Source organism: Triplophysa rosa, linkage group LG23 (assembly GCF_024868665.1).
Source record: "Triplophysa rosa linkage group LG23, Trosa_1v2, whole genome shotgun sequence".
NCBI classification, from domain to species: domain Eukaryota; kingdom Metazoa; phylum Chordata; class Actinopteri; order Cypriniformes; family Nemacheilidae; genus Triplophysa; species Triplophysa rosa.
Window position 1 is genome coordinate 7408364 of NC_079912.1, and position 23451 is coordinate 7431814.

General features: G+C 36.9%; 2 protein-coding genes across 2 annotated transcripts in view; both read left to right on the forward strand.

Moving 5' to 3' along the window:
- Nucleotides 1-20806, forward strand: part of si:dkey-225n22.4 (collagen alpha-1(XXI) chain) — a 73911-nt gene extending 53105 nt beyond the window's left edge. The window contains exons 18-30 of the mRNA XM_057323084.1: nucleotides 5420-5464; nucleotides 6913-6966; nucleotides 9590-9643; nucleotides 10022-10075; nucleotides 10176-10247; nucleotides 12167-12202; nucleotides 12874-12918; nucleotides 15915-15947; nucleotides 17364-17510; nucleotides 17783-17837; nucleotides 18502-18693; nucleotides 18775-18852; nucleotides 19167-20806. Of these exons, the coding sequence (XP_057179067.1) occupies nucleotides 5420-5464; nucleotides 6913-6966; nucleotides 9590-9643; nucleotides 10022-10075; nucleotides 10176-10247; nucleotides 12167-12202; nucleotides 12874-12918; nucleotides 15915-15947; nucleotides 17364-17510; nucleotides 17783-17837; nucleotides 18502-18693; nucleotides 18775-18852; nucleotides 19167-19357 (1056 nt within the window). The 3' untranslated portion in view covers nucleotides 19358-20806. The remainder of the gene's footprint in view (nucleotides 1-5419; nucleotides 5465-6912; nucleotides 6967-9589; nucleotides 9644-10021; nucleotides 10076-10175; nucleotides 10248-12166; nucleotides 12203-12873; nucleotides 12919-15914; nucleotides 15948-17363; nucleotides 17511-17782; nucleotides 17838-18501; nucleotides 18694-18774; nucleotides 18853-19166) is intronic.
- Nucleotides 20807-21111: 305 nt separating this feature from the next.
- ccr12b.2 (chemokine (C-C motif) receptor 12b, tandem duplicate 2) lies at nucleotides 21112-22870 on the forward strand. The gene is made up of 2 exons (XM_057323082.1): nucleotides 21112-21294; nucleotides 21395-22870. Exon 2 carries the CDS (start codon nucleotides 21407-21409, stop codon nucleotides 22382-22384), a length of 978 nt encoding a protein of 325 aa, XP_057179065.1. The 5' UTR covers nucleotides 21112-21294; nucleotides 21395-21406; the 3' UTR covers nucleotides 22385-22870.
- The last annotated feature ends 581 nt before the right edge of the window (nucleotides 22871-23451 follow it).

The following is a 23451-nucleotide window of genomic DNA, read 5'->3' on the forward strand; positions in this document are numbered from 1 at the left end:
ACTTCTTTACACTGTTAAACGTGCTAGCTTCTCAAGCTCAACATGGTCAGCTTGTCAACAAACGAGTTGAACGTATGATGTAGTATTTCTGTGCTCGATTCACTCCGTCAGGGTTCGTACAGGTTTCCAAAAGTTTTTTTTTGAACATGGATTCCCGTTTCATAACAAGGGTTCTTAGTCCCTTATTGGACAATTCTCCCATCAAACTGATAGATGGCGCGGTCATCCCCCCCCCCGCACGCCTCCATGAGCTCAACTTTTTCCGAAAAGAATCGTACAGCTGTCTTTTATCAATTTGATCAAACTAAATACTCTTCGAAGATACAAAGTATGCACTTTTGTATAGGTACTCAAGATTAATATGAGATTGGCAGAAACTGCTTGTGTTATTTCCACTTTAACAATGGTTGCATGTGTTAGGGATGTCATTGTAACTAGAACTGCCTTTAACAAGAACTGTATTAAAGTTGTGTAAATCTAATGGTTAAAGTATCACAGAGACTTGGTTCAGCAAAGACACTTTCAGTCTCTTATAAATGCTCAGAACCTAGCAAAATAATATTAATGCTACTTAGGGTTAGGGTTATCCAGAAGCATATTTAAACATTTTTTCTCAAGCAATTTTAACCAACTGTCCAATGTCCCATCGTACATAATGAGAAGTGTCAACATCTGTCAATTGCTTTGCAGTAGCTGCATGAAGTTAAAAAAGAAATAAGGAAGTGCATTCTTTAAATGGCCACTTCAAGCAAGGCCTTGCATCAACCACAATATTTACAAACCTACAGGCAGGAGGGAACAGCACAGCACACACCACACAACCAGATTCTCAAAATAATCTCAAGTACAGCCAGCATGTCAACATGAAGAACATCTTATATTATAATCATTTTAACCATACAGCTGTCACTTTCAAAAAGCGGGCTGTTTCCATGTCAAAACATCCGGTACATTTGGAAAATGTTCGAGAAATGAATTAGTTTTGTTGTTTATGTATTGGTGTTTTTGCATTATGACTGAGCAGTGTTGACACTTCAGACATCCTTAAAAAAAACTTCAATAGTGTTGTTACCTTTTTAGAATTTTGGCAGACTGTAGTAGTAGCTAAGTAACCATCTAGCAACCACATAATAACCATTCAGCACACACAAAAACACTTTTCAGAAAATGTAACAAAATCCTACACATATCAACTCCAAATGTGGGCATGGTCTGTAGTGCATTACTTTTAGCTTTGTTTTTCTCCCTGTTTGAGATACTTATATACAGTAAAGAAACAAATACATTTTTTGTTTGATCTAGCTCAGAGGTATAAATGCAGTTCAATTTTAGAATTACATTTTAACGTATGACTCATAAACTGTATCAAGTTAACATTTAGCATAACGTGTGAAAGCTGCAGTGATGTTATAGAAACTGGCAGCAGAACATAACAATATACAAGCTTGGTTTTGTTGTTAACGTCACCCACACACTTAATAAACCACTGCATGCCCTGCCAGTCTGAATTAACCACTTCTCCCACTCAATGCCCCAAGCATACATGCTTTCAAAGTTTCTATTCTAAAGATGGCTTGACAAGTGCTAAGTGTGGCATTTGGCCATTTCACATCATGTCAGGTCATGCCTTGTCATCGCACATCATACAGTTGTGTACACTTAATTAAAAGTTCACACAAAACTGAAATCCTATACATAACGTTTACTCACGTTGAATTTGAAGAGTATACTGGCCACCTTTTTTATTATAAAAGTAAATAGAGACTGGAGCTGCATGGGTAAGTTAGGGTTACACGTAGGGATGTAACAATATTATATATATTATTGAATGGCAATAGCAAAATTGTCTCAATATTATCATGGTCACATGACTTTATGAAATGATAGATCTTCCGGGCCATTAACATAATAGATGTTACCTCTGTCAAGGTTCAGCTGGTGCAGTTTTTTATTTTATAATAGGGAGTTTTAAGTCATTGGACCTATCTCGTACTATACCTCATACTGTACCTCAAAGCAACAGTTATTATTAGAGGATGAATTAAAGAGGACAGGATATGACATGGCTAATTTGTACATCATTGCAATGTTCAATAATTGTTTATTAAACACTTATAGATTTTTTCCAAGTCTTCATTTGTCTTTTTAAATAGCGCAATAAATACCGTACAGCAGTGCCGTGATTTTGATATCGTTACATCCCTACATGGTGTACCTGCGCTTCGGTAGCATCGCAATGCTAAAGCTTAAAAAAACCCATGCAAAAACCTGTAATGCCGCTCTATTTTTAAATGGTAGTATCGTACAGTGTTGGGTAAGTTACTCTGAAAAAGTATTTAATTACTAATTACTAATTACTTTCTATATCCTACATCAACCTTGATGAGTTAAGTGATTCAAGGATAGACATGAAACGGCTCTTTTAATTCATTCGAATAAATAATATAAAACTACATAAAGTATTATTATTAATTACAAATGTGAGAATTATACATTAAAGCACAGATTTTAAAGTTAGACTTTGAATTTTGATGTACACATATTACACAAAGTATTTAGTTTAATTACATCAGAAGTAACTGTAATTAAATTACAGAAAAAATAAGAGTAATCCCTTACTTTACTTTTTCAAGGGAAAAGTAAATAAATTACAGTAACTAATTACTTAGTAACTAGTTACACCCAACACTGGTATCCTAGTACTGTATGTATCATATGAGCATCAACTCCTAAATAAATTCGTGTTTGACAAGATCATGATTCAGTGAGTCATTCAACTTGCTTCGTTCTTAACGACGAATTCAAACGAATCGGTTGAATGATTCACTGACTCTGACTGAGTAAAATTACCGCCACCTACTGGTCGTTTAGTTTCACATTAAAGTAAGCCTAATATCTCCCTTTATAAACATTGCTGTATTAATTAAATTTGTCGCACATTTGAATGAGTTCCCACGTGAAAAATGTTCAAACTGTACTTTAGTATTTACTAGAGTAAACTCCCAACTAAAATTCACTAGGGTTTTTGAGTCTTACCATAGTAAACATTAAAGTATCCTACAGTATTTGCTACAATTTATCCAATTACTATAGTTAATATTACAAAATATTGCAGTGTACAGTATAATACAGTTTACAAATGCAAAATGTTTCATTTAGATCTGTGTAATTTGGTTTATTTTAGATTTCAATTATGAACATGGCACAGAAGCGTGATACTACTTTGTGATACTTCAGCTGGAATAGCATCGTAAGATATGTTTACCATGACACCCTATTGAGACGCTCTAAAATAACAAAACAATCAAAAAATATAAAAAAATATAAATGTGGTCCACATTATAAGCATTATATTCTTCAATCTAAAGGAATGTTTTCTGAATGCAGGTTCGTGGAGGTTGAGTAAACGTAGACAGAATTTTATTTTTGGGTTACTGTTCCTTTAAATAGTTATTAAGGAATGTAGCTACAAGACATCATGTGGTTTAACTAGTTTCTGTTTTATTATGAAAAATGTTTTTTTGCAGTTAATAAGCAGGTTGGGATAAATTAGTATGTCAGCAATCATTTAGACAATTTTGCCGAGTAGGCTTCTTGAAAGCTTATCTGTGATTTGCTAATAAGTCATTTCCTGCTACTAATCATTCGATCTCAAAGTGGCACATTAACGCTTGGCTCATTTTTACAGTCAGTTTTGACATCTTTCATCTTTCATGTAATTACATTTACGATCTTTCCTACATTTCTGCACTGTGTTACCTCTCAAATGAAATCCCATGGAAAGCATCAGAAGTTTCTCCGTTTTGATGTATTTCAGTCTTTCAGCTTTCACTGAAATGCTATCGATGGGGGACTCTCACTGAGAAATGACTCATTAACACTAGGTGATATGCAGGCATCTCCATTTCAAAGGTGTGCGAGTATTCTCGATTTATTTTAAACCCTTGGTTCTCCAGTCTCTAGTGGTACGGGTACCCTTGATGTTTCCTCTGTGTCTGATGTTTACAAGCTGCTGTTAACCTAGGGACAGAAATTTGGGACACGCTGCTATTGCCTGTGTATCCGGTTTGCTGTTTCTTACAGTGGAAACCGCAAAAGCAGATTGATTCTTTAATGTAAACATTTGGGGAAACAGCAGCGGGTGCTTAAAAGATTAGAACGTTGCAAAGCTACTCCGATGCGGGACCCTGTTTCACAAATGGCTAAAATGGTGTTTTGCACTGAAGCGTGAAGAAAAAAGTTTCTTTGTAGGTCCTCATCAGGGCATCAGACAGAGCGTGGGAAGTTATTATTCAATTTGTGGCAGGAAGGAAGGGGGGCGTTAGGTTCTTACATTTCATTTAGAAAAAAAGTGGTTTAACAGTAATGCAGTTTTCTTAACACTTAATTGCATTTATTCAGGCTTAACTGCCAGTGATGGGTGAACTGGGAACCTTTACTCATCCAAAATATGTTTTTCTTATCTTTATTACAAATATATACGTCCGTCTCTGTGACAACGGTATTATTTAGGTTATCTTTGCATTTGGTGACACTCAGATATCTTACTCAAATAAGTGTCCATCACATAATTTTTTTTATTTTGTGCCGCATCTTTTCAATTTAGTGGCATACGATGCAAAATATTCTACTGTCACCACATGGACTTTTTTATGAGAAGTTTTCTGAACACATCGCAACAGACTCAATACAATAAAACATTTTTCATGGAGGTCATTTTTAATACATGTTTTCAATTTAAAAGTATGTGATTAGGAAACTCAACATGATACCTTAAAGGGATCTGTATGTATGTCTTTCTTCTGCAGAACACAAAAGAAGATATTTTGAAGAATGTTGGTAACCGAACATTGATTTCTATTCTATAGACACAAAACCAATGCAAGTCAATGGGTAGATGTAGATGCCTCAAAGTCAGCAGACATGAACAGTTTTATCAAAGTATAAGATCTTTAGTCTGAGCAAGCAGCGCATTTTCTGTGCTCTGTGATGTGTGCGTAACCACACAAAAGTTTGTTTACCTCCATAATTATACGAGGTGCATTGCTGCCACCTAATAGACCCTCGTAGGAAGCAGAAGGGTGGAGGAAGTCCTTAACGGAGCTCAATTAAAGTCATTTGGTAGGCTAGAAAAACAGACAGCGAAAGTGTGTGAATGTCAGAGAGTCAATTGTGTCCTGTTCTTGGCAGGCTACCATTTTAGTCATATAGCTTTGCCAGAGCATAGGATTAATTGAGTGGCATTCTGGTTATGGTGTAATAACAGTAATTGGAGGAGAAAAACATGATAAATGATGGAATTACAATGGGGCCTGATCCTCGCTCTGTGTACAGTATACCGCACAAGGTCATTAGCTGCACTTATCCTGTCAGTCGGAACATTAGGAACCATGTTGATGACGTTTCTTGTCTTCTCCAGGGGATCCGTGGGCTTCCTGGTGAGGCTGGGACAATCGGACAACAGGTATGAGCTCCCACACGCTAAGGTTTTCACTAAACTCAACATGTATGTTGTTCAAAAGTGTAGTACAGCTTAATGGAATTTACTTCGTGGGCAAATTGCATTTACATTGATGCATTTGCCAAGTGCTTTTATCCACAGTGGCTTATAGATGGTTTCATGCGACACGCGCCTGACCTGAAGTTAACTTTTCGTCTTGCTTGTTGATCGGTCTGGCTAGTGGCTAATGATATAACTATTTATATTTTATTAAATTTATATTAATATTAATATTGTATAGCATAATAATTGTATTAAATAAATAATTCATAAATAAAGTAAAATAAATAATTTTATTAACTAAACATTTTGTTGAATGGGTCGTGCAACTTTGTCAGATTTATGATTAGTTGAGTATTGGTTCTTCTGGTAACCCAAAATAATACTGACTAAACATACTTTTAACTTGCTAGCTAAAGTCATTTACTTATTTCTTTTCATAAATAATCTACAGGGACTCTGTTCTTTGCGCTTGGGTATACTGGAAGTTAAATTTGGGCCACAAGAGCGTGCATGCGCGCAGTAACGTTTATTTATGTTGTTGCTTTGAAACCATCTATAGGGTGCAGTCAATATAATAATAATAATAATAATAGTAAAAATATTTTATTATTATACATTTTATCTGTTAATATGTTACTCGGGAAACAATCCATGACCCAAGCCTGTTTTAAGACCATGTGACTTGTTTAAGACATGTTTTCATTACAATCAAACAACCAATTATCGTAATTCATTTCATGTTTTACTTCAGAGTTTCAAGACGATTTTCATTCTCAATAGTGATTATTGCTTTAATACATTAATTTAGTCAAACACTGTAGTATATTACTATTATTAGAATATAAGAAAGTAGCAATAATTTGGAACAAATTAAGATTATTTTCAGTTTTCTGAATTTCTATTTATTAGTATGTGTTTTGGTAAAATGATTATTTTTTGTTTAATTCTGTGAACATTTCTCCAAAAAATATCATTTTTATTTGCATTTTATTTTTAGACAATTGAAATGGGACAAACTGCGCCTGATAACAAAAATATGTTTTGTTTTTAGTAATTACTGCAAAATGATTAAAGCATAATTATTAAATAATTTAAACATAATTTGAACAACACAATATAATATTTGACTAAATAACTTTTATTTTTAAAAACAGTTTTTTTTACCACTTTTTGTTCTCTCAGTCTGTCACATTGCTGTTGGGTGACTTTGTTTTTTGAGTTTTTTGTTGGAATTTAACAGACACTAGACTAGAATGGCTGAAATGCAGAACGGTCTCTTAATTTTCGGATGCTTTATTACTATACCAGAAAGGACACAGTAGTATGGCTGTGGCTACACATGTGCAAGTGTATCCTTAATTGTAACACAATACATTAATCATACCGATCTTGTCTTTTGTGGGGGTTAGGGGACAAGAGGACCACCTGGCCAGAAAGGTTCACCTGGACCAAAGGGACCTGCAGTGAGTAAACGTCTCTCTGGGATATTTCAATCTTACCTTTTTACCCCTCATTGTGTCAACTGACCCGTTAAAATTGGATGCTTCAGAGAAATTGGATTGGAACCTGTCCCGGGCAGCTGTAGACTCGCTCATCAGATCTGCAGCCACCATGTGTGAGAGGTAAAAAGAGCAATTTGGACGGAGGTCAAAAGTTAACCAGTGATCAGTGTGGGACCTGTGTATCAGAGCAGTGGGGTAAACAATGTTAGGCTGACCTCTGTTGGTGAGAGCCAAACATTTGGCCAGCCTTGGTTCGGAATCGGTTTCAAAGGATCCGCTGCTGCCACCTAGTGGTGCGTGCAGTTCTAAAAGTTAATAGAGATATTTCAGGGGCAGATGAAAGAGTTAAATCAGGAGTCGAAAGCTGATTCATTTGACATGCATTGTACATTTGAAGAGTTCAGATGCAAAACCCTCTAAATTTTTCAGACGACTTTTCGTTTAAGTGAGCAGTTTTCATCAGGCTCCTACATTTACTTTCAGCAGATAATTCAGACCAGGCAGAGTTGGGTAGGCCTGTTTAGCAGGATTTGAAGCTAAATTATTTGAGTTACATATACTGTGTGAAGAGAACATCCACTTAACATCGCAATTTCACTTTTAAAGGTGCTGACTGTGTATTTCATCTGAACTCAAAATGCCAAAATGTTGAAATTACATCACCAGCCTAATGCTTTACTTTTCTTGTGGAACCAGTCATGGTTGACTGTGAATAGCATTTTTTTCCTCATCATTTTAATTTTAAGAGAATGGCATTGACATTTTGCCAAATAAATAGTTCACCCAAAAAAAAAAAAAAAAAAAATTGCCGTCCCAGACTTCCTTTCTTCAGACTCTCATGACTTCCCTTCTTAGCTGAACACAAAGAAAGAATTTAATATTAAATGCCATCAAAAAAGCACATCCATCCATCATTAAAGATAGATATTTGGAAGAATGTCAGATCTCATTCCCCATTGACTCCCATAGTATTTATTTTCCCTATGGTAGTGAATGGGGAATGAGATCTGACATTCTTCCAAATCAGAATCAGAATCAGAAAGAGCTGTATTGACAAGTGTGCTTGGACGCACAAGGAATTTGTCTTAGTGACAGAAGTTTCCTGTGCACATATAGGTTAAAAAAGTGACAAGGCACAGGTAACAAAACGTAAAAAATAAATATGTGAGAGACAATACACATTTGACAGAAAGGAGAATATTAGACAAAAGTACAATAGGCAGTATATTGGATGTACAGATGTGCTATATACAAACTATACTGTTATATACAAGTTATGCAGGGGAATGTGGATAGCTGAATATTATATCAACAACATATGTATAATAAATATGAGTATATAGTTGTGTATTTAACTGTTCAAGAGGTAGATGGCCTGAGGGAAGAAACTTTTCCTAGTTTCTACCTGTGTGTTCAGCAGAACAAAGAACTATCCCTTTAAAGGGGTCATATGGCGCAAATACGTGTTTTTCTGTGTCTTTGGTGTGTTATAAGTTGCCCATGCATGTATTAGACACGTAAAATTGCAAAAATGAAAGCGTGGGAACAAAAGATGCATTCTATCTAAAAGCGAATGCTCACCCAGACCTGCCTGAAACGCCTGGTGTAACCACACCCCCACAAATCTACATCAGTTCGTGGTATGATTTGACTAAGACCGCCCAAATGTATACTCAAGTAAGGTGGGCGTACCTGTCAGTACAATTGCTTTGGAACCTGATGTTCAAATATGGTAAGAGGCGTCACATTTCCATCACACGCTTGCAGTATTCGACCAATCACAACGCACTGGTGAACTGGCCAATCATAGCACACCTCGCTTTTCAGAAAATCTGAGCGTTTCAGAGAGGCGGGGCAAAGAGGAGATACAAACATGCACGGTATGTGGAAAATACAGCGTTTTTGAACTTTAAATCGTGTATACACATTGCATTACATCTAAAACAAACAATAATATTCGTTTTAGCCGTGTCATATGACCCCTTTAAACATCGCACATGTGAATAACAAATGTTAATAATATTTAAAAAAAAATTAAACTGAATGCATGCCTACAGCTTTAAATCTCATTGCTTCTCAAATTTGAAAACGCTGCAAACTATTCCTGTCAAACAGGCTCTTATAGTGATAGGCACTTGAGGTTGGTGGTTGCTATATTCTTGCGTCTCTTCTGTGACTTCTCGCCTACACGACTCTCAAACTTACATATGCTGATATATTTCTATCTCCGTGGAGTAAAGTTTATAGATTTGGGATGAAGAGTTGCACTTTGCCGAGCCAAGTTTTGTATGTCTCAAACCTCCTCATGAGGTGCTGTAGTTGACTCTTGGGGGAATTTACACTTGGATAGTTTTTGATGATTGGATTTAACAACACATAAAATGACCAAATATATCTAACCCCATTGATGTGTGTTGCCTGTGACTGCTATGTGATTTAAGTAACTTTATTTTTCATATCTCCTGCAGTGGTTGTGATGAAACTCTATTTGTAGTTCACAGAGCAGGACAGAACATGTTATCAGCGTTGGCTACTTTAGTCAGACGGTATTTAACTCTGCATCCTTTCTGCTTAAATCCTTCAGGGCACACCAGGACCCGTAGGGCCCCCTGGAGCTGATGGACTTGTCGGCCCCGAGGTTGGTCTGATCCAAACATTACCTTTAGCAATTATGCTAATATGCTGACCTGATTCTGCTGGGAATAGCCGTGCAGAGATTGCATTTATTCTTTTCCTGGAATTGTGCTCTTATCAAATGGATTATGAAAGTACGCTTAAGAAATCGTTTTGTCCCCGCTTGCTGGTTTTGTAACAGCTTTTGTCTTGTAGGTTTCTTCAGTGTTTAAAGTGATTAATACTGTGGTCCTTCATCAGTCTTTGTAAACAAATGACTGTTTCTTGCTGAGTTATTAAGAAGGAATGATTGCAACACCACGACAGACGGACACGTCAGACATGTGCGTGTTTGTTTGTGTGTGTGGTCACTCACATGACTGTCTTGTCTGTCTGCATTCAGGGTAGTCCAGGAGAAAAAGGAAACATGGGTGTTTCTGGTAAAGCAGGTCAAAAGGTAATAAAAGCGATTACATATATTTCACAGCTGTTCAGTCTTATCCTATATGAACGAAGAGTTTCTTTTTGAGTTTTGAGAGGTATTTTAACTCTCACAGGGTGATAAGGGCGAGCAAGGGTTTCCTGGGCTTCAGGGTGCTATGGGACTTACTGGATTTAAAGGACACAAGGTAATGGTCCATCACATGAATCATGAAAGCGTTTACATACCCAAACTAGCATGTTGCTAACAATGCCAAGGCCACTGGTTCAAGAGAATACATGTCCTAAAAACAAACATAGGCCTACCTTGAATTCATTGGGAGTTGCTTTAGACAAAAGCATGTGGTGAATAAATTACTATAATGTAAATGTAGCATCTCTTTGATCATATTGCAATAATTATGTGGAGAAAGGTACGAAACTCCCTGCTGACAAATCCAGAGAAAGCTAGTTTTGTAGTGGTTGTGTGATATATGTCACAGCCTATGATGTGTGGGGTTAATCTGAGGTGGTGTGAAGATACGGCCCAGTAACCAGTAGTGTAGTGGTGCCTGGAGAAGTGGGTATACTGTTCATTTTTAAAGCAGCCCAGCAAAGGATGAACGCCTCGGTGTAGCCAGGTTTCCACCCTGGTTTTATGCACATTTTAAAGTTTCGCATCAGAAAGGAGTGATGGCCACAGAAGAGGTGCAGATTCTGCAGTCAATCCCGGCCTACAGGTTATATGAAGAGACCACCAGGGCAGTACGCAGGATTTTAGAAATACCAATGTCCACCAATGTCCAAAAAAAAAGTTGACTTCCTTGATCTATATATGTGCATTTAAAGAATTGTAGAGTGCAAATGAGATAACAATAGGTAACGTACAACCATGTCTGTCTTTTCATGATGATCAGCATCTGTAAAAATGTAAACTCATGGTCAATATTTTTATACAAATATTATACAATCTATGTTTCATGAAAGAGCATTTGCGTTTGAATGACAAAGGTAAACGAGTGATAACAGAATGTCCAGTTTTGAGTGAACAATCCCTTTCACTTTTTGAGTAATAACATAGACATCAAATCACAAAAGTTTCAGATACTTGTTTTTTTATTATTTAAAACGGGTAACATTCATTTAGAAGTTATGCATTTGAAATATTTGCAAACATTATAGCTGTTTTAACCACAACCTAGTAAGTCATGCGCTTTAGCATGAAGGTCTGGTCATGTTTTTGTCTTGTCACACTGACATTAGGCTACCTGAAACGTGTAAATTCTTTCGGCTTTTTGTAGTTTACATGACTGGATTTTACAGTCGGTCGTTTATCATGTTGACGCGGGTCAAGCGCGGCCATAGACACCATGGGTGCGCGAACTCCCGAGAGCTGTGGAAAGAGGAAGAAAGCAACGCACCCAGCGTTTTGCACGCGTTTTTAGACGCGTCATGCTTGTGAACTACCCCTGACATTTTTGTGATAAAAAACTTTGCTACTTACAGTACATTGCGTCTTTCACAGTTAAACTGAGCTGAAGCTGGGCTTCTGTCAAAAGCAACTCCCGCCTTCTTTCAGTTGATTGGACAGTAATGCTCGGCTTCCTTCATTTGATTGGCCATCTCAATTAGATTGATGAGCGCTTGTAGAACGCTGAGGTAGATCAGATCTGAGATCAGTCATAGGCGTTTTCTAGAATATTGCCAGCAGTTCGTTCAGTTTGTCCTGTTATTCACGACTTTTATGACACTCCGTTGAAAAATTACAGAGGGTATACCCGTGCATACCCTGCACTACACAAGTGGGTATACGCAATACCGACTGATGGAGAAGTGGGTATACGCCACAGCATGGCTGTAACCACAATGATCACCATTGTGTGTATGAGCAATATATAACCCCAGGATGCTTCAAGAGGCTGTTTCTGTATTAAATGCACTTTGGAAGTATGTCTATTATTAAGTAGGCCTATGTCAAGAAAAAGTATATTTGATAATGACTACTTGCTGTTGTGAGAACGTCTTTGATGGCCTACAGGTTTCGTGACTCATGATGTGGTTTTGTGGCTCATAGCTGACATGTCTTTGACCCTACAGTACCTTACCATTACTTATGTGTGTTTTTCAGGGAGAGAGAGGAGAACCTGGACCCAGTGGAATTCAGGTAACCCCTTCCATCAGATTTAAAGCGTGTGTGTTTAATGTTTAATATTGTTCAGTGCCACTGTACAAAGAATGATTTATCAAAGGTTTGGATTTGGTTTCCGGCCAAATTCACATCTGTCTCAGATCTCCAATCTAACGTCACGAACTGTTACAGAAAAATAACGTTCTTAAATATAACATACTATTACAGATAATGCAGCAAGCCAAGGTAAATAGAACGAATAAAAATGGCGCTTCATGACGCATGTTGAAAAGATGATCTTGACACAACCCCGAGGCTCTGCAAGTTTACATAGACCAACAAATCCAAAATAGCTTTGAAAACGTTTGTATTACATATAAAACAAAGCTTGAATAGCTCCTGCTTATTAGTAAACATAACATGTTTATACAGTATATCAAGACTAATAACATTAATAACTGAATATGATTTATTTTAGAATGGGGTTTTCTATGTTTGAACTACAAGACCTGCAGCTACAGTATGATTTGTGTACTTGACCGTAACAATCTCTTTGGTTTGAGTTAGTTCAGCATCTCTCTGTTAAACAGAAGTGACACAGTCTTCTAAAGGTTATTGGGAAACCTCCTGGTGATTTTGAATGCTAATGATAACCTTTTACATTCTGAGACCCCTGCTAACACAGACCACCTCCTATCACTTTACAGGGTGAGAAAGGCAACAATGGGGTACCTGGAACACCTGGGCCTTCAGTAAGTTCACATACGCCTTATTTCCACCAGGGGGCTTTATGGCACTGCACTTACAGATGTGCAGTAACTATTGCTAATTATGTCTCTGCTAAACTGATTAGACATACAGCCACGGAAAAATTAAGAGACCATTTCAAAGACCATTTTCAAATTTTCTGAATTGACCATTTATAGGTATGTGTTTAGGTAAAATGATCTTTCATTCATTCTGTGAACTACAAACAGTATTTCTCCCAAATTTCTAAAAAAAATATTTATATTTATTCGTAGAAAATTTAAACTGGAGAAACAGGTCAAAATAACCGAAACGATGCTCTGTATTTTTCAGACCTCATATACTGTAATCAAGTTCATATTCACTTTTAAGCAATACAACAGTAATATTTCATGTATTTAAACGTTCAAAATGTATGTGATAACCTTGATTTTTATCACAGTTTTCATGTGTCTTGACATGTCTTTCACATGTCTTTCACGTTGGATGACTTTGTCACTCCTGAGGTTTGACTTTGTTGAAATTCAACAGACACTGGACTGGAATATGGCCACAATATCTAAATACTGATGGAATGAAAATTTGGAATGGTTGGTTTCTTAAATTTGTTCCGTGGCTGTGTAGTAAATATTAGACATGATTTTTATATTAGAAACTAAAGGCGTCTACACTGCAAAGGCGACACAGAAATCTGAAACGGCATAAAACCACGAAAAGTGTATTTAAACGGACCGTTAAAGGCGGGGTGTCCGATTTCTGTTGAAATCTGTTCTGTTGATGTTCAAATCACCAAAACAGACACACCCCTACCCCCATCTGACGCTTTCATCAGCGCTCGGCTCGGCTAATGTCCGTCCTGTGCACTGTACACCTTACTGCTGATTGGCTACAAGGTTGTTTTGGTACTCGGCCCAACTTTGTCTAAACAAGCGTAATTCGAAAATCGGACACCCCGCCTTTAATGCAGCTCTAAAGCGGCATAAATGCATTTACACAGGAATTAAAATTATGCAAAATAATGCTGAACATAACCACAATATCACAGTTCTAACAATATGCTAATAAAATAATGTCTTTAATTAAACGATATAAACTCAAAAAATAAAAAATACTGACACTAATAATAACAATGCATACTTTAGGATAAAAGCAATATTAGGCTATGAATGCAACATTTTAAATGAATTTCCTAGCTAACAAACACTCCATAGAAATGTGTTATTATCAGGCAACTCGCCACATATTGAAAGATGCCAAAAGTTGTTTTAAAGAGCCAGAAAGTCACCGTCGACCAGGTAAATGAACAGTTCCGGTGTTACAGCAAATATACCAGATCGTTGTGGTGTATGAAATATTGTCCTCAATGAGATGCGTTTGGAAATATAACGACCTGCGTTTCAATCCTAGCCCGAGGAAACACAAATCATTTACGCTACTGTCCTCACTTTACGGTCTGGACCGAAGCACACTTACATTATTCATTTTTGACTGTTTTGAGGTAAACGGTAAGAAAAGCACATGTAATGAAAAATGAATCAAATCAACATTTATATTCTGCTATTTCAAATATTGATTAACATAATCTAATGTATGTAGATTTAAAAAATACTTTGCTTTTCATTGAATTCCACGCTAAATTAGTTTTAGTGCCTTAAGTTCATGATGCAATTCTGCATCCTATTTGTCACCTCAGTTTCAGAATGACGCACAACCCTATTGTCCATTTGTGAAAAGGTCCAATGATGAAAGGAGAATCTAACCCGAAGTCCCCCTTTAAAACTCTTCTCATAGAATACAACACTATTTGCAGGGGATGTGGTGGTATTTTCTTAGAAGTAATGCTATTAGTACATCTCCACAGAAATCTGACTCAGCGGCGTTGACTTACAAAATCACAAAGTACTTCTTTCATCAGTCACAGACTAGAGAAGTGTGTAAATGAGAAAATACCATTTATAAGGTCCTTCATGTTCAGTAGCTCACAGTTTTAAAACAGATTATTTAAAATAGTTAAATAGTCACACTACCCTTATGGAGTACTTACAGTATAGCTTCCCTTAAGTAGTACATTGAAGCTACTCTATAAATCATTCATTTTTTTAACAGTAACAGTTTCTGGGTCAAAAACATAAAGCAGCAACAACAACAACAGCTTTCCTGTAGCTCAGTGGTTAGAGCATGGCGCTAGCAACCCCAATGTCATGAGTTCGATCCCAGGGATTGCACATACTCAAATACAAATGTATAGTATCATGCAATGTAAGTCGCTTTGGATAAAAGCGTCTGCCACATGCATACATGTAAATGTTATCAAAAGCGAAATGCAAAATGGCACATTGACTTCTCTGCAGACGCTGAAATGAAACATTGAGTCATTTAAACCATTTTTAAACATTTAAAGTCTGAATGAACCAGTTTACTTAAATGAATTTGTTTACCAATACACTTGAATCAATTCACGCCGATATCTTATACATCACATTTTGTGGAACAGCATTTCATCGTCGCCTCAGCTTGCTCTGCCGTACGTTCACATCAACAAAAAAGTAAAAGAGAAAATAGAAAAAAAGTATAGCTACAGTAGTTACTGGAAAAGCTGCATGATTTCCACAACATCTGTGTTACTGTAAAAAAGTTTTAAAAAGTTAGTCACTACCCCCCAGCATATTTGGCATAGTTTGCATATACTGTATATTAACTTGTACTCAGTTTTGGTGTTTGAAAGATTATCCCAAGATGTAAAAAAATGTCAAAGTCAAACATCTGTCAACATGTGCTTTTATATCACATCTCCTTTAGTCAGTTTGCAAACCCATGCAGGATTTACAAATCATTTCCAGGGGCTTCTCCTGCCAACGGGACCATCCGTTTAAAGTGAAGCCACTGTCTGTCACACACTGCGAATATTGAGCCCTTGTGTTTAAAGTAGCCTCCTCTCTTTGGATACTGTCATAAAACTTTTAAAAGCAGTTTCTTCTTTCTCTATTTCTTTCTGGACCAGGGTGAAGTTGGGCCCAGTGGTGGCAAAGGAGAGGTTTGTACAATTGCAGAGCTCAATCACATTTAAACCATTTCACCATATTTTTACACAAGAAACAAGATCATCTCCGCCTGCTAAGGAAATAACATGGGACGGCACAGCGCTTGAAAGCCCTTTGAAGCATGTCCATAAAGCGTGCACATTTGACAACTTGACAGTTATACTAAGCTGGTTTCTGCATGCCGTCAAACCACATGGGCTAAGTGAATATTGTGAGAACTACATGAAATGTTCAGTGTACATTACAATTTATTATTTACAAGGAACCTGACAATAAATTCTAGCTTTAGTAAAAAATTACACTATTTAAGAGAAATCAAGTACGTTTATTAGTTAGCATTTAGTTACCACATTTTCAAGTTTTATGAAAACTTATTTTTGGTAACACTTTACAATAAGGTGCTATTGGTTAACAATTTGTTTATGCATTAGCTAACGTAAACTAACAATGAACAATACTTCTACAACATTTATTAATATTAATTCATGTTAATTTCAGCATTTACTAATACATTATTAAAATCAAATGTTGTCAGTTAATCCCAGATAACAACCTCTCAAAACTAATAACAGACGGTAACCCGGATGCAGGTAATCATTTTGACTGAAATATAAATATGTCTTTTAATAACATATGACAGTATAATTACAAATGATTAAACCAAATTGTCTGTTCGTTTCTTACTTTAAAACCGAAACTAAACGGCTTTTCCTAGCGGAAGGTCTGCATTCGGTAAAAATGAGCTAATACAATATTTCAAATTCACATTTCATCTCCAGTTTTTTCTCATGTGGCAAGTAGCCGTGTAATAAGTGGGATAATGTACAAGCAGCCGGCTGTTATCGCGAAATAAGCCCCTTCAGTGTAATACAAGCTTCAATGTTCACTGTCGGGGTTTATTTCTACGATAACAACCGGCTGCCTGTACGTTATCCCTTACATAACAAACCTGCAAATGTCGCGACTGGCCAATCAGAATCAAGCGTTCCACAGAGCCGCGTAATAACATTAGTTTATGCGCAATTAACTAACATGAATAACTGTATTGATATGAACTAACATTAACAAGGATTAATAAATGCTGAAAAACGAAATATTTCATTATTAGCTAATGTTAGCTAATGCATTTACTAATGTTGACTAATAGCCCCTATTGTAAAGTGTTACCTTATTTGCTATACCCACTAAAATGACACTGAAGCTACTGCAAAAATGTCTCAGCAGAAAGTTAGGCCTGAGATACCACATTCATTAATTGTCATCTAATATAATGACGAGCATTGCATTGCAAGCACACAAAACAATAAAAAACAATAGAAAACCAAAAAGTGATTGCTTCTTTCAGCATTGCTTCATTACCATACAGTATCCGATGATTAATTTATCTCACAAATGTTCTTTTACACTAGAAAGGTATGCCAGGTGACACTGGAGTCAAAGGTACTGATGGACAGAAGGGGGGCATGGGGCACATCGGCATAATCGGTCCACGTGGGTTTCCCGGACAGGACGGGTCACCGGGACAGGCTGGTGTTCCAGGCATTCCAGGGAAACCTGTAAGTCAATACATATGGCTACAAGTTACCAAATCATGTTTTATAAATATTATCTTTGACGATAAATACCCAAAACAATAAACAAAAACTTGCGATTGAGTGACATCAGGTCGGGTCAGTTTTTCCTATTCATGAATACAGGTACTCTGCATAATTGCACCGGAACTGAGTTTCTTCCTCTATTATTAGCGAATCCTTGTCATTTATTTGAAAGCTGAATGGGTTTTCAATTCACACACACAATCTAATGAATGACTCAATCTGTGTTCCAGGGTAAACCTCCCTCAGAAGACTACTTGATTAAACTGTGCGGGGACATTTTAAGAAGTGAGTGTTTGACCTCATTCATGATCATATTTGAGAACAGAACGTTTCTCTTTTTCTGTTTTTAATGTTATTTCGATGTGACGTCAGGTGTATTTTTAACTTTAAAGCGTAAAGAACAAACTTGATCTAAGACACCCAATTAAAGCTGTTACAAAAGCCAAGCGATGTCTCTATTTTTAAGTCAAATTCGCTGAGCTTTTCGCAATTTTCAGTTTGCTTTGTTTTAAAGGGGCCACATCATACATTCTTTTATCAGTTTCTTCCCTGTGGTCTACTTACAAGCTCTGTTCCAAAACTTAATGATCTGCCTCACTGCACAGACACCATCCCAACCTCCACGAAACCACAAGGCTTGCCACACAAATAGCACTCTGCAAAGAAAACCCGCCTCACATGTGCCTTTTCAAGAAGAATACATGCGATTTCTTAAAATCTGGCTGCCTGGGAGGCAATATACTGTAATAAAGATCTACCTTTTGCAACAGCTCCTGCGTCGGGAGCGCTAAAAAGTCATTTTTGCTTGCTCCGACTTCTTGGAATAGGGAGGAAGTGTTGAGATGAGATTACTTCGATTTCATTTCTTGTGATATGACTCCTTAAAAAATCTCACGCACACACATTCTAGGGCATCTTGGAGTGTCCAATAATCTCTATTGTAACTCAGATCAGCTGCCTCAGCTACTGCAGACGATGACACCTCAGCGCTGCGAACCCTGTCAGACTGTTAAAGGACCCCCGGGACAGCCCGGAGCTCCAGGCCCTAAAGGTTCTCATGGTCCTTCTGGTTATCCCGGCAGACCTGGCTCTCAGGGCTACCCAGGACCACCGGGCATCCAAGGACCCCGAGGAGTCAAAGGTGATTAAATGTAGAATTGTGCAAATGCATTTAGCTTTGGGTTTGTATTTTAATTGCATAATGTCACTGGCACTATTTTAGGGGACACAGGCCTACGTGGGGTTAAAGGCAATAAAGGAGAGAGCAGACCAGGACACCCAGGACCTCCCGGGGACCCAGGTACAGTACTTTTATTATATAACATGTCTGAAGCATCTGTTTTGCTTTCAAGAGCAAAAGTGTTAAAAGGGTCTGTCAAAACACATTAGAGCCTTAGTGCGTTTCACATCCGACCTGTGACATTCTGACGGCATTCAAGTCCTCTCTCCCGTGTGGGAGACTAAACATGATCAAATTTACACAATATGCAAAAAACTTATATTATATTTATATACATATACAGCATACAAACCTATGTGTATTGTACAATCCTGCATGTAGGTTGCAATCTCAAGTCATTTTTAGACCCTCGCACTATCTTTTGACAACAACAGGGATGCAGGGTCCTCGCGGCAGCGATGGCATTGGTTTTCCAGGCCCTCCGGGAATACCGGGTAAATCCGGGATTCCAGGCGTTCCGGGGAAGCAAGGTCCTCCCGGGCCAGCCGGCGTGTGCGACATGTCCATCTGCTACCAAGCATACAACCTCAGGGGTGAACACTACAGTAAAGGGCCTGATTTCTAACACGCACTCAGGAAACACATGGGCTCAGGTCGCCAGAAGCGCCACAGGAAATCCAGAGGAATTTACCAACACGCCTCGGGACGCTGTCCGTGCACTGCCATGGCATATAAACTGTTATTAGATCAAATAATGGTCATCATGTTAACATTTCAAGAAGAGAAACTTTTAATAGAGGTTTTGTGAACATGAGCAAGGAACAAATGGAGACAATTTGTGAAATGTTTCAGCAAGTTTGTTATGATGTAAATGGATGGTGATATGTCATAAACGTGTCACTAACATGAATATTTATCGCCATGACTTATTTATATCAATTTATTACATGATTGATGAGGTAGTGCAACAACTTTATCAGCACTTAAAGGTAAAACGTTTTCTTTGTAGTACTGTTGCATTATGGGAATTGTAGCGATTCAACATTTAGGGGTGGTTTTCCAGACAGGATTAGATTAAACAAGGACAAGGCCTTAGTTAAATTAGCACATTTGAGTAGTTTTTACAAACACGCATTACAAAAAAAATATTTGCGCGCATTTGGAGACAAAACAATAGCACTGATGTATTTTAAGATGTCAGTGCAAGCTGTTTTCAGCTTAGACAGCTCTAACATTTATTTTAATCTAGGACTAGTCTTAAACCTTGTACCAGAAACCACCCCTTAAAGTAAAAACTTCCAGACAAACCAAAGACTTAAATATTTTAAAATATCTTCGTTTTAGCATTATGTGGTGCATGGTTTGAGAAGATGTAACAGAAGTTCATTACTTCAAGGACCAACATTAAAAATTACCTTTTTTCTTGTTTCATTGCTTTTAATTTTAAGTTCCCCATTACTTTCCTGGAAATATTTTAATTTTAAGAACAACCATCATCATTTCTTGAGCACAATTATGAAATGTGCCTCAAATAGCTGGCAGTGTTGGTTAAACTTAGAAAAATAGGCATTAAGGTATCTTAATTTTTGTTTAATATACAGTATATTGAGGTGGTTTCTTGGACAGGGCTTAACACTAGTCCCAGACTAACTTAAATGTTAAAGGTGTCTTGATCGAAAACAACTTGCACTGGCATATCTAAAAATATATCCATCTGTTTGTTTTGTCTCAAGATGCACACAGTAATCTTTTTAGTAAAATATGTATTTTTTTTAATGACTTGCATATCCTAGTTAAACCAAGGCCTAGTCCTGGTTTAAAATAATCCCTGTCTGGGAAACCACCCGATTAAGTTGTATTTCAAGAAATAAGAAATGCTACCAATTATACCAAAACTATTTATTCCGTTTTGTGTATTCAGAGAATTATATTTGTAATATATATGACTATTATTTTATTATGCATACAACATGGGATAAAAAATATGAAGCTAAATATATTTAGTTTGCTAAATATATCTGTTGTACTTTCTGGACATTATTTTCACTATTAAATCAAAACTGCATACAACATACTTGATAAAACATATAAAGCCATTGTTCTTCATTATTACTATTAAATATACATGTATATGTTGTACTTATTTTCTGCACATTTTACTTAGATTATGTTGTCACCAGTTTTCATTGGTAAATAAGAACATATTCAAAGAATCTTGTTGCTATTGCCTTAAGTGTATAAAGTGATTCTGGGAAATTGTGTTTGTTTTCGCTAATTTATCATGCTGAATAACTTGTATTTACTATAACGATGGCTTTGTAAAACAAGACAATTCAAGTTAAAACGTATCACTGGTATGCTGTGTGGATTCAGGAAATGTGTATTTATGTTGAGCTAGTGAGTATATACATGCAAGATGGGTGGTGAGAAAATTCTCATCAAGTAGGAAGTAGGAGATTATTAAAAGACATGATTCACATTATTGCAATAGCAACCACATCAGTTTTTGATGCTCTTGGAAGCTAGGAAACATACACCGAGCAGACAGAAAAGTGCACTGGGGTAAGTGAAAAATGAAATCCTAACAGATCTATATAAAATGGTTTCATGTTATTTAGCTCTTTGACTTTTAAAACAGTTTAATCTGCATGTTATTCATTAGGTAACCACCAGGATGGACACATCAGTGGATACAACATCAACAATCAACTACGAATACCTGATTTCGGATCTATGCGACCCCACTGGCGTAAATGACTTCTCCAGACAGGTTCTTCCACCACTGTACTACATGATCTTTATTGTTAGCGTGGTCGGAAATGGAGTCGTTTTATTCATCATGTACAAGTTTGAAAAGCTCAGCACTGTCACAAATATATTCCTCATCAACCTAGTGGTATCCAACGTTGTTTTTACCTTCACGCTCCCGTTTCAAGCCGTTTATCATTCCGATGAATGGATCTTCGGTGAGGCGCTTTGCAAGTTGGTGAACAGTGCTTACTATCTCGGTTTCTACAGCTCCATCCTCTTCCTCACGCTCATGACGTTTGACCGCTACCTGGCTGTGGTCCACTGTGTGGTTTCCAGCAAACGACGCAGGGGGTGCTACGCTGTTTTATTGTCTGCGATCGTGTGGTGCATCAGCCTAGTTGCCAGCCTTGAACTCTTCATTCATTTCACCGTGGAGGAGGATCAAATTTCCGGACTGACTTGCAAAGACTCAAGCGAAGGTCGATGGAAGGTCTTTGGGCTTTATAAACAATTTGTCTTCTTTTTCATCTTCCCATTAGCTGTGTTTGTGTACTGCTACGCTAGGATAATAGTAAGAGTCATCTCCACTCGAATAGTAGGGAAACACAGAACAGTCAGGCTTGTTTTCGTTATTGTCCTGATGTTTTTCGCCTGTTGGAGCCCATATAACATCATACTGTTGATAAATGAGAACAAAGATAAAAAGGACTGTGACGACAGCCTCGATTATGCTTTGCGCATCACTAGCAACATTGCCCGCTTATATTTCTGTATTAATCCTATTTTCTTCACCTTTCTTGGAAAAAAGTTTCAAAACCACGTGCGAAGACTTTTAGAGGATAAAGTTTCATGTTTAAAGCAGTATAACTCTTACAGTGGAAGCAGCAGATCATTAGCTTAAAGATGATTGGTCGGTATCAATAAATGTACATACTAGTGACTTGAAAGAAAGGTACACAAAAACTTTCATGACAAATTATGTAGTGTTGCTAAAGTAGTGGAAATCATGCGAATATTGTAAATTGTTGTAATTTAATGATGCTGGTTAATGCATATTAAAAACCATGATGATTTCATTTGTTTTCATTTATATGCAGTCTAAAACACAATCTACTGTAAACATATTGTCTCTATTCAACAAACCTTGCAGGGTTCGTTAACGGTTTTACATAAGTTAGGCATTTGCTTTTATTCACTATAAATATAGGAAGGAAACAGCATCTTTCATATGATTATTGGGCAAGGTTCTTGTGTTATGTATTGCTACACAGTTTGCGATTGCACAAATGAATGAACCCACAGCCTCCTCCGCCTTCTCAGATTTCTATTTTTGACCCTTAAGTTTTCATATGTTAGAAAGTGACTAAAAACGATTTATTAAATAGTCATCCTGATGTCTTGTTTGCATCTTTCTTGTCTTTTGATTCTTGATGTAAGTTCATGCAAGTGTTTTCAAAGTATGCTTATAAACAAACAAAAAAAGAAAATATACATTCAGTCTAATTTACAGAATATTATACATTAAAAGTATGCTTAAGCATACTTGGCATGTACTTACAGAAAAGTCTATATTTGGCCAAAGTGTACGTTTATGAACTAAAAAAGTGCTACAAGTAATAAACTAGTAAACTATCCAATGCCTACAAGTCTATTTGTGGTATTGGTGTGTTGTTGCAATAGAACCTGTTGTAAACTAATTGTGTGCTCAGTGTATTTAAATTGGAAATACACTACATATAAATATATTTGAAGTAGGCTTTTAAAACTGAAAAGATGGCAAATTTAGCCCCATGTAGAACTAAAAAGTATCCTACAAGTATACTATACCGGTACATTGATATTAGTATACCTAATAGTTTGAAATGTACTTGATTTTTACTTTAGTATAAATGATCAAATGAACTTGGAGTACATTTTTAAGGGATGTGCATTGCCGTAACATTTAAGGTCAGATGCTTTTGGAAATCA

What these genes read in the sequence shown, in the direction of transcription:
- ccr12b.2 (XM_057323082.1), top strand. Translation starts at nt 21,407, where the DNA reads ATGGACACATCAGTGGATACAACATCAACAATCAACTACGAATACCTG.